This window comes from Diadema antillarum, unplaced genomic scaffold, assembly GCF_040938485.1.
Source record: "Diadema antillarum isolate AM-2024a unplaced genomic scaffold, OU_Dant_1.0 scf00000007, whole genome shotgun sequence".
In the NCBI taxonomy this organism is placed as follows: domain Eukaryota; kingdom Metazoa; phylum Echinodermata; class Echinoidea; order Diadematoida; family Diadematidae; genus Diadema; species Diadema antillarum.
Genome location: NW_027270896.1, coordinates 2,758,632 through 2,771,018, shown reverse-complemented (window position 1 = coordinate 2,771,018; position 12,387 = coordinate 2,758,632). Strand labels below are relative to the sequence as shown.

The 12,387-nt window shown below is 37.9% G+C and overlaps 1 protein-coding gene across 1 annotated transcript in view; it reads left to right on the top strand.

Moving 5' to 3' along the window:
• Window positions 1-8,407, top strand: part of LOC139717536 (ribonuclease Oy-like) — a 28,581-nt gene extending 20,174 nt beyond the window's left edge. The window contains exons 6-8 of the mRNA XM_071629046.1: window positions 499-612; window positions 7,190-7,310; window positions 8,225-8,407. Of these exons, the coding sequence (XP_071485147.1) occupies window positions 499-612; window positions 7,190-7,310; window positions 8,225-8,383 (394 nt within the window). The 3' untranslated portion in view covers window positions 8,384-8,407. The remainder of the gene's footprint in view (window positions 1-498; window positions 613-7,189; window positions 7,311-8,224) is intronic.
• The last annotated feature ends 3,980 nt before the right edge of the window (window positions 8,408-12,387 follow it).

Here is a 12,387-nt window from a genome sequence, read left to right as displayed (position 1 = left end):
GAATTAAAAAGCCAGCAGTTCAACATACTAAATTACTTCTACTAAATTTGATAGTGCCACTACTTTTACTTATATCACTACCATGATTACATCTACTAGAACTACCAACATTATTGCTACTTCTTCCACTGCTACTACTCTTACTACTACAACTGTTGTTGCTGCTGCTACTACTACTAGTGCTGCTACTACTATTACTACTAGTACTACTAGTACTACTACTACTACTACTACTACTACCACCACCACCAGTATAGTACTACTACTTTTACTAATATGACTTCTGCAACCATACTGCTAAAATTATTTTTATCACAAATGTGCTAATTATATCAATGTGAAAGGAGTGACTAATTATAAATTGCACACGGCACGACTGCTCCTACGACCTACCTTACCTGCAAGTACTGCTACTACTACTCATTCGATCAGTGTATAAAACCCCAAACTGGAATTTTGGTTCACTCATCGCTTTGTGGTGTTGTCTTTTGTGGACAGGGCACATGAGTGGGACAAACATGGCACCTGTGCGTCTGACCTACCAGCCCTGTATGGAGAGCACAAATACTTCAAGGCCACCCTCAAACTGAAGCAGCAGTACGACATTCTTTCGTGAGTATTGCTCAAATTAGGTAATCTGAAGTTCGTCTATGTTCATACTTGTTGCCACCACCACCCAACAAAGGCACTAAAGCCTTACTACAACCTCTATCAGGGCAATTATCCCCCCCCCCCCCCCCCCACTAGATATGATTATGATAAAGTTAGAATAAAAATTAGGTTTAGGGTTAGAGTTTGGGTTTAGGATTAGGGTTAGTGTAAGGGTCTGGGGTAATTGTCCAGGGGTTAATTGCCCTAGACCCCTACAACCACTGCTATCACCACCACTGCCAACAAACAGTGATAACCCCTGGCTACCAACTTAAACAACAGTGAACTCCCTAATTTCCCACAATGACGAAGCCTGCTCCCAACAATGACAATTAGTACAATAGCCATATGATAATGAATCATCCAACCGCCTGTTTTTGAGTGCAGAGCTGAAACTGCATACCAGTTCTAGTCTTTATATCTACGGACAGTACGTGTCATCCTGTGTGGGGTTTGTTGCGATGTAGGCAGGATACACACCGCGGGAAGTGTGAAATATGCAAACTGGAAATGATATCATAAAGCTTTCCCAGATCATATTACAACTTGATAGGGTAAACATAAGACTTTTCTTGTTACCTTTTCCTTGATGATCCTGAAGTGGATTTTTTTTTTCCCTTAGATGGAAGAAAGAGAATCGTCCAAATTACATTACCTACAAGCTTGTATCTTATCAATATCCATAACCTTAACAAGAATATTTAATGTACATGGTCATACATTATTTACATCAGTGTCTGTAATTTGTGAATATATTTCCTGCATATGTAGTCATGGGAATTGAATGATTAGCAAGTGTGTGTGTGTGTGTGTGTGTGTGTGTTTCATGCCATTGTTACTGACAATATAGCATGAAATACATACTGATGTACACTATTGTAGGAGAGAAAGTGTATCCACTTCATAGTAAGATCCTCTCTCCCATTTCAGCTCTTATCCCTAGTAGGAGATTACTTGCAGATCATTCCAGCTGTTGCTATTAAAAAAAATATCAATGTATTATATTCAGGCTGTTACATTCAGGATTACATCCTGTTTGACAGGATGTTCAAACTGTTACTGGGTCATATCAGAATTTGATGATTGCACACGATATCATGGTCCATCATCTTTTGTCAAAATACATGTAGTCCCTTACTGTTCACAGAATGGATGAGGGGATTTTGACATCCGTGTTGATGCCAACAATGCAAAATTGAGATCCTCTTCAGATCCTCTCAAGTCTCTCTGCTGTACACAACTATTTAATCTATTAGATGCAGATGATGTATCATCAAGGCAGATATTGTAACTGGGTGGCAATGGTCACATTGTCCACTAGTATCTGATTATGATTTCCTGTTATCAGTCATTTTTCTTAACTCATTTTCATTATAAAACAATTCTTCTTTGTTTGATGTAAACATTTTGAAGTCAGATGCTGTGGATGATTAGCTATGCAAAGCAACACACAGGGACACCTCACCAAACTACCTTTATTGAATGATGTCACACTTGGTAGTTTCATCGGTTCTTGTAATATAGCATAGATGCACCTGTCATAACCAAAAAAAAAAAAAGAGAGAAAAAAAAAGCTGTCTTACATCTCCAAGAAACTTGGTGACACTGAATATGCAGCATATGAGTAAAAATGCCAAATAAGTGTAAAAGGTGAAAAACATTGTGTAAAAACCAGGTAAAGATTAGAGATCAGAATTTAGTATTGCACCTTTTGCATTGAAGTTTGTAGAGACCATCACTGAGACTTGATCTCAGAAGATGCACACAAAAAAAATTAAAAAAATAGGGCTTACTCCACACTTTTAAATAAATGGTACAATCCTTGGATGGATTTCATTGCATGTGAATAGTAGTTATCAAATTAGACATATATCTCTGATGCTGTTTTACATCAGTAGTTCACTATGGCATCCCTCAAGGGTCACGACTGGGCCCCTAACGTAGCCTGTGAACATGAGCAATCTTATTGGGATTGGTGGAAAGAAATGTTATAGTCCATCTTGTCACTGATGTACACAGATAACGTACAGCATTGTGATGCAGGGGTACAAGAGCCACTGACATTGTTGCTCTTAAAGGTTTGATTTATTACTCATGATGAGAACCGGGATATAAAGTTCCAGTTGATGCTCTAGATACATGACAGCGGAATGATATGATTTATTATTTGTGCCCAAAGCAAGCATTAATGCTCAGTTTCAATGAGCTAGCAATTGGAAATGTATTGTTCAGCTTAAAGCATAGCTCTCAGAAGGGCTCAAAATTCATCTTCCACCATTTGGAATTTGCTTGTAATATATTGACAGGCTCTACCAAGAAACTTGTCTGGTTGGCACAATATGCCAGGATAGTGAGTTGTTTTTGGAGTACTTTGAGATGAAAAGTGTTATATAATTTCAATACTTTAGTACTGACACAACCTTTATTCCTGAAGATCCCTTCCAATTCAGTAGTGGGTGGTTAGAATGTTACAAGTATGTGCTAATCAAAACGTGCCCTAGCAGTATTATTGAAATGCATGTGGCTAATAAGCTGTGCATGTGATTCACTCTTGTGCGATGGATAATATTTGCCCCGATGTATTGTTAATCAATGCAATCGACTATGATTAAAATGTCACATACCAACCACAATGAGGATTGCTCTGAGATTGCAATACTCCTTGCACTCCTTTTTTTTTTTTTTTTCATTTCACATTTTGGTCAATACCCAAGTGTATCTTGATATTAATTGAATATATGGATACCAGACTATAAGCTCAAGCTTGGTAAATGACAGCAAAACTAAATGATTATTGATACACCTGAGCAAGTACCACGGTATCTAAACTCAGTTTTAATGGGATATCAATTGGAAACTACTTTTTAAACCATGGGCTCTTCAGATTCAAGTACTTCAAGTGTGTGTCTTGATATGTATTTCAATATGGAAGCATACATGGGAAATGTACAGTAAATCAATAAAATGTATGATTCATATTCTGTGGTAAATCTGGAAATGTCTGGATCAAGACAACATTGATAGAATTGTTTGTGTCTGTGTCTTCAGCAAGCTAGATTAAACTGTAAGTAATGGTGTATTAAATGCACCTTATTTCCCGCTCAAACAGGTCAAAATTCAGGATGCGGTTTTACACTGTTACAGCCAGTATCTACTTCATGTCTGAATATATATTGTAGACATTGTTCAGTAATGTGTACAACCATTCATTCTCAGCTGACCTTTGGATGATTTAATAGGGTAGTTGAATGTTCAAATAAAGACACATCAGACACATGTTAATCATTTGAAATTTAATGGCGCATCACAGAATTGACATTAGCAATACTGCTTGGAACATCCATTGTAAGCCATTCTGTCTACATAAAGCTAATGGAAGGAACACTGTGCCAATGGCAGTGATGTTCTTTCTTAGGCCCCCATCTCACTAGGAAGGCAACAATGACGACCATGGCGATCTGTGACGATTACAAAAATCGTGGCGTGATCACCGTCCGTCTACATTTTTGTCCTTCGAGGCGATTACACCACGGTTTCTCTATGCTCAACCTGCGCTGTAGGCGATAGTGGCACGATAATGCTACGACGCTGCCACGTTTGTGCCACTTTTCCAAGCCGACGAGACGCTGCTTCTGCGATCAAAGCAATCATATTGTGATATTTGTACGCTTATCAAAGCGTCGCTACAAATTACAACAGTGATACGATTGGAGCGACAGTGATACGTTTACGCCGGGCTCATGCTTCGATATCAAGCGATTGGGTATATAATGGGTTTCATGATTGAATTTCTTCAGGCAGATGTTAGTGTCAAACCAACATGGTTATGCAGAATATGGTTTTACCCTTACATCTTAGCCTTTTAGAACACACCAGTTAGAACCTGATGTGAAGTTGCATTATTAGTTAAGTCATTCATTCAATTAAAAGGGTAAAATGTGTATGTGATATTAAAGAACCGGCTTACGAGCAAACTACAAATCGTATCCTACAATGAGACAATTTTATGAAGATATATATTGAAAAGATGACAACTTAATTTACTTTCATTGACTTGCAATGGTAAATGACAAACAAACAATTTAATAAACAGAATAGATTCGTACTGAGTGTACGTGGAAAAATAAAGTTGATACGCTTTCTTCCACATCCACCTTCGTGGTCTATGCATCACTTTCTTTCTTCTTTCGTTCATGGTTGGTAAAAGTTTGTAAAAGTGGTAATTTTCATAGACGATGGGGGCTGCTTTCGATGCGCTTGAGTTATGCCTAACGCGTTGCTACCCCGTCAGAGTTACGAATGTGGCGCTTTTAATGCGCTTGTGAGGCGATTGTGATACGCTCTAAAACCACGGCGACCTCGCTACGGAAGTTGTGGACATGTTCAAAACTTCCGTAGCGAGGTCGCCGACTATGGCGATGGTGGTGACCCTCCGCGCTTCTGAACCGCTCAAGATACGATGGAGAAGATTTAAAGCGATCAAGCAACGATCCGCCATGCTTTGTCGATTTTTGATGATCGTAGCGGAATCGCCATCTAGTGAGATGGGGGTATTACTCCCTACCCTAACTAGAGCCTTAACCCGTTTAGGACAGACTGATTTTGCTACAAAACGCATTTCCCGTAGACACCTGCCCGAGTATACTCGGGACTCGTCCTCAACAGGTTAAAGATAATATCAAGTTTTGGTACCTCAAAAGTTTCCCTGAATTTCCTTGTCTTAGTTTGTGTTTCAGGTTAAAGTACCTTTCGTATAACTAACACTGTGAGACTTACTCGCCCCAAAGTGCTCTCATGTCTTAGTAATCATGCAATAATGGTTTCGTACCAGAGCCGTTAGTTTGACTCGCCGCCGTACGGCGAGGTAGTACTGTACACGTATTGTACGAAACCATTATTGCAGTGAGTGAGAAAGTCTCACAGTGTTAGTTATATGAAAGGCACTTTAACCTGAAACACAAACTAAGACAAGGAAATTCATGGAAACTTTTGAGGTACCAAAACTTTATATTATCTTTAATATAATCTCATAATATTACATATCGCTTATGCATCACTACCAGGTATTCATCTCTTTGTTAAATAAATTTTAAAATGTTAGGGCCGGGTGGGGGGGGGGGATGAATAGGGAAAAAAATCTTTTGAAGCTAGCTGAAGTCGAGACCACTTGCATGATTTCAAATGTTGTGATTCTATATATTTCTTTCATCTAAGTGGCCTCAAATAAAAACAGTGATAAATCATTTTATGTGTCTGACATGTTTGTTCAACCTTGCAAAAAGATTGCTTCATCACGTCATAGGGAAAATTGAAACAGATGTGCACAGAGAAAATATGAAGAGGTACACACTTTTGTATGCCAAGGCAAATATCCCCCCCCCCCCCCCCCCCCCCCCCCCACTGCTGAAAAAAAGGAGAGTGGTTTATATATGGGTATGGTTAATACACTATTATTTACAGTATTGCAGTGGGAGGTGTAAATCTACTTCCCTGAAACTCACAGATTGTGGCTACAATGTACATACAGTGGTTAAAAACACTAGTGCATTAAGAATTACATAAGTACAATTGTGTACCTGTGGTTGCTCCAAATCCACAAAGATAAATCTTCTCTTGAGAAATCTTCTTCAGCTGACAGTTACAGGTATTAGACCAGGTTAAAGTCTTGTTAGATCTAAATCTACAAAGCACTTACCTGTAGAGGTCAAGGTCCTAGTTATTCCTGAACTGCCAAAACTTGTATATTATAACCACATCCACAACGTCTGTAGCTGCATTCAATGTAGGTAGATACGTGTATTGTACATTACTAATGTACATCACTCATAGAATGCAAATCTAGTCACATTCACCCCCCCCCCCCAAAAAAAAAAAGAAGAGAAAAGAATAAAGACTAAAGTAAAATTAAATAACTCAGATGAAAAAGCACCCAGCGATCATACATTAGCATGTAGGCCTGCAAAATGCACAGTCCCCAATATATAGAATAAATTGTTTGTGTGCACACTGTACCCCCCACAAACTAGATAATAAGTATCACAACACTTCAGATAAATAGAAGTGCATCTTTTCAATCAAAATCTTTAGCAGAAATTAGAATATCTCTTTATGTAGTTTCTGTACTTTGGACATCTATGTGAATTTTATTACACTGTGCATTTTAAGCTCAGATGAATTAATTTATAATATCATTTCATTGCGTTCATGCAGAAATAATCGCATGGACATTGTAAAGGTTGTCAAACTTGCCATGTGGGCTACAGTGTAATAGGGCGCGATGAGACTTTTGACAATATGTTTGAGTGGCAGGGGTGAGAGGTCATACCATGACTTTATCATGATTGGAGGGACTCTTGCGCACATAATTTTACTGCAAGTCCACATACCAAAGAGAGAGAGAAAAAAAATGGCTTTCATGCATTCATGCTCAGTTACAGTAGTGTTCAGTTTCAGTTGTGACTATACACCGGAGTCCCGGGCTGCCAAAATTGCTGCGATAGTAATTAATGTGTTTTTTGTTTCACTGTGCCCCTCACAGAATTCTGAAGAGTCATGAAATCACACCAGACGAGGAAAAGGTCTACAAGTTCCAGGATATATTTGACGCAGTCAGATACACAGTGGGGACAGACCCCATTATCAATTGCCTATATGATCCGGTGAGTGTTGACCAGTGTCGAGAGTATCCATGTCTGAAAGTGAAAACCGACGTGTGTCCGTGTTCCCCTTGCAATTACATGGAAATTCATGTGGCATGTGCAAACTTAGATTTTTATTTCAAAAGATTTAGGTGATGAGTGTGATGTTTGCATCACCTGGCATACTTAGAGATGGGGGGAAGGAAGGTCTGATCTGTTTAAAGTTTAGTGTATGTATGATATTTGTTTTTAGCATAGTTTGTTATTATCATTGTCATTGTAATTATTATTATTTTTTTTATTATTGTTAATAATAATAATAATAATAATAATATTAATAATAATAATTTTATTATTATTATCATTATTATTATTATTATTATCATTATTATTATTCTTATTCTTATCAGTTCTGAAAAGTGAAGGTGTGTGTGTGTGTGTGTGTAGGGGGGGGGGGTTTCGGGAGGGCTGCAGGCCTAGTCCCCACTGGGTCTGCAGCCTCTGCCACATGTCACAAGTTTTTTCAGTGGACTCCCCACATAACGCAGTCCTCAAGACCGACACTGTTCTTTCATTATAGCGAAATTTCATTATATCCGAACAAATAAGCAATAATAAAACATAAAGGCGATAGTGTTGCCGCCTGAATTTTATTATAACCGTGTTCATTTTAATGGGAGTGCACTCTACTACTACTACTACTACTACTGCCACAACTGCTACTACTGCTAGTACTTCTGGTATGACAATAAGGATTGTAATGATGATGATGACAAAATTATAGAAAACTATTGATATATCATATAGTCTGTGCTTGTATTATTGTATTCATCAGCAGGATCATAATCATCATTATTTAATACTCTGTGTATCGTGTAACAACTTAAAATTGTCACTCTCCCTTTCCTGTTCTTTGCTCAATCCCGACCCAACAGGGGACCAAAAAGGTGTATCTGTCCGAAGTTGAGCTCTGCTTGGACAAACAGTTTGGCCTTGTTGACTGTGTACCTGTCAATGGAGCAGCTAAGGGGACACAGGTTGAGGATGAGAACTGCTCTCGCGACAAAGATATCATGTATCCACCAAGAAAGTAGGAAGGAAAGTGTATGTGTGTGTATGTGGGGGGGGGGGGGGGGGGGATGACTTGCTGAAATGTCCCCCCTCCCCCTACTTCTACCGTAATCTTACCGGATTAGGATTTTAGTCTTCCTCGTCAGATGATCTACATCCTGTTAGATTTGGCACCACCTGATCTGGTTGGAGGTTTCACAATTCTCAGGAAGAAACTATGTGCCACTTTTCCCCCATTTGTATTGTAGACAATGCTGCCCTAGTCATTACAGCCTGAGAGTGAAACCACTTATAGCCATAAAAGCACCTACTGTAACAGTGCATGCTGGTTTGTGTCTCCCAACATGCTGCAGAGTTGTGTTGATGTGTGGAATGGAATGAAATTACTTGTAGACAATGGTACTTGTGAGCCCCACAAGGCAAGCAGCGGTGGAATTCACATAGAGAATTAGTCTATTATTTTGCAGACATGTTTCCTTTTTGGAAGATTAAAATGTTAGAAGTGCACCATAGGAATCATGAAAAAAAAAATATTCAAACATTCAAGAATATGAAATTATGACATGAAAATTGATATCTCTTCGATGATGTGCAGCTCAAGATGTCATCGCAGATTATATATGTGAATTGAAACCACAATCAAATGCAGGCAATTTATTCATGACGTAGATTAAAGTGTTATGTCATATGCAAGGGAAAAAAAAGACAATAAAATTAAATAGATGGGAATACAGGTGAAGGAGGGTGATCTGTTTTGTTCACCTTTTCAGTTATTATTTTATGAGCTGTATGCTTTTGTTTTATTCATTTCAATGTAGATATGCAAGGGCTTACTGATTACTACATTTTAGTCAGAAGTAAGTTTAGCATGTTGGGTCCATGGTAAACAGATTTTTTTGGTTTTTTTTTATAGCAAAGAGTGTTTCTTTAAAGAGTAGATGGATACAACTGGACTGTCTTGTGGGATATTTATGTATCAAATTGTGAAGGACATCGAATTGTAAAGGACAAACATCGAGCTATTTAAAATACTGAATGAATAAAGTTCTATCCAGTAGTATGATGATGGCTGCTCTAAGTAATCCAGACACCTTGCCTCCTTCCAATAACTCATTACTGAGTAGCAGATAATATCACATTTACATAGGAGTGGCAAGTGTCTAATTTCCCCCCCATTTTTTCATTTTTCCCCCTTTTTTTTCCATTTTTCTTTTGGATGTATGTGTTCACATGTATGTGTATGGAGATGTGTAGTGTTTGTGTGTTCGTGTTTCTGGTCATTTTCATACTAATGTGTATTAAATCGAAATCAATTCAATTTATCAAATTAAAGTGGATAAGCCAATTTGTGGGTATGGTTATAGCAGAGACTCCAACCCAAAGCACCTTCTGATCTGGAGATTCTCCCGCCTGAAACCTCTAGCAAACGGGAGACTCCAAGTTGATGTGTGCGAAGCGCGAAATTTCCAGGGTTCTAGATGCTCTCTGGTGCTATCTAAGGCTTATTTTTTCAACATACGATAGAAATCAGTAAGAAATCCTCTCCAACGGGAGACAAAGAGCCAGGGCGGGAGAAATTAAATCTCAAGCGGGAGAACGGGAGATTTTGCTAAAGTGGGTTTTCGGCGGGAGATCTCCCATCGAAATCAGGAGAGTTGGAGTCTCTGTTATAGACATGTTCTTGTCTCTTTGTGTATACTATGCTTGTGTGTTCCAGTTGTTTGAGAATGTATGAGTGTCTGTCCAAACTATGGTCATTGGTGTCATGTTAATATTGTTAGTTTCTTCCTTTGTAGTACAATCAGTGGTGTATAGAATTCTAGAGGGCTTGGCTGAACATAAGTGCTAAAATGGGTAGTCTGCGAACCTGAAATGCCTGTCTTTCAAGCAGCAAATGTAGATATGTAATTTAACATATCCTGCTACTGTAGTGTAAATGCTTATATACCGGTATTGAATTACAAGAGCTTATACTGTATGAGCTGTTATTTTTGCGAGGATTTAATTTTCACGAATTTCGCAAATCACTGTTGGACCGTGAATTTAACAACACGCGAAAGTTTCGCTATGTGCTAGTGATAATGGACTTACGATAGCCTCAGTGTCAATTCGCAAAAACAACATCTCGCAAAAATGTCTGTGACCTCATTTGCGAAAATATCTGTACGCGAAAGTAATTTGGGGGGGACATCGTTCCTGCTCCATGGCCCTGTTGCATTAAAAGTTGTGATCAAACATAAGTCAGAAAATCAAACATTAGTATCTGATTACTCAATTGTGATTGGCTGATGCCAGACTTATGTTTGATTTTCTCACTTATGTTTGATTTCATCTTTTAATGCAGCATGGCCCAGGTGTATGAGCATGGATGCAGCTATTTTTTGATCTTATTTTATATTTCTGGCATAAAAATATGAAACATTATTTGATATGTGATGAGCTGAAAAATGAATGAGAAAAATAACACTCATCATATGAAAAGAGATGTGTGATTAGTATAAACTGCAGCCTTTCTTGTGACTGCTAGTGGCTGCTACCTAATGCGCATGTAAATACATGTATGGTTTTCACATGAGAAATTATGACAATGTGTGACAAGCTACTTGCCATGACAAGTGCATACTGTTTAAAGTATGCCGGAGTAATATGCACCCTCTGTATCTGAGTATAATGGACTGGGATATCTGATGTACTGTATATACTGTATGTGTTTGAGGGATGATTGACAATTTGTTGACAAAAGGTCCTTTTTGTGGTTTATGTCTACAAAGCACTTTATAGGGCAAGACCCTTGTTTTTACTGAACTGCAGAAAAAAAAGGTACTTTCTACTTTGGGCATTATCAATGGTATATTAAAAGCCTGAGATACATACATGTACTGTAATCGCTGTAACACCTGAAGGCAAGGTACTGAAGAAAGGGAAAAACAATATTCAACAAAGGTTTGTTCTATAAAGTGTATTGTCCCTCAAATGGAGAAATATGCCGATACATTGTATAAGTTGATTGCAACACATACATGTACATAGGTTGCAGATCATGTGAAGTACAAAGGCAAGATCTGTACTCTGTGTATGGACGATGAAGTGGCCTTCTGAAGTATGGTCAGCGTTACAAAATCATGCACTCTGACTTGGAAAGGAATTCATGAATATATATATTTGCTGTTTGTGAACTGTACCTATCATAATCATGAGCAAGTTTCCTATTAACGTCTTTACATTATGCCTTCTCCATACAATGCCATATGTCACTCAGAGTTGTGCAATAGTTTCTTCAGCATGCCTTATGAAGCTTTGAGAAAAACAAAAATGTACAGTGTTAAACTTGCGCAGAGAAAGGAAAATCAGTAAAGAGAATATTGTGGAGATATGATTAATATAGTAAGAAAAGGGGTCAGTGGTATATTTGCATCATGTAATTAAATTATCAATATTATCATTATGCTCACATGAAATTTCAAAGTCACTGGGAATTTGCCATGTAAATTTTGATTCCTTGAATGTTACTGTAGTTTGCAGTGTTAACCGTTTGGTATTCACATGGTATGTTTAATGATAATTTCTAAGAATTTGCCTGCCCTTACCTTTCCAGACATATATCATGATTAAAAAAAAAAACAGTCTCGTCGGTGTACTTTTTTTAAATTCAAAGTAACCTATCTTGCAGTGCTGCAACACACGTAGTGCCTTGGCAATGTTGTTTTACATCAACATAAGCAAGTTTTAGCTTAAGCAGTCAAATAATCATTGTATACACACTTTCACAACAGAAATGTATCCAAAAGAGAGAGGAAAAATAACAGAAAAAGTGGAAGGCATGAAATCAAAGAGATATTCAGACACATGGACCCAGGTTGATAACGAACCTGCTTTTGCAACACTTACTGAAATCTATAATAAATGCCAGTGGCAGGGAAAATGTCTGAAAATTGTTTGTAACAAATTAAATTGTCGTCCTGTCACTATACCTCACTTATTTTATGTATGAAATGATGCTACCTTGGACATGTACTGTAATTTTCAT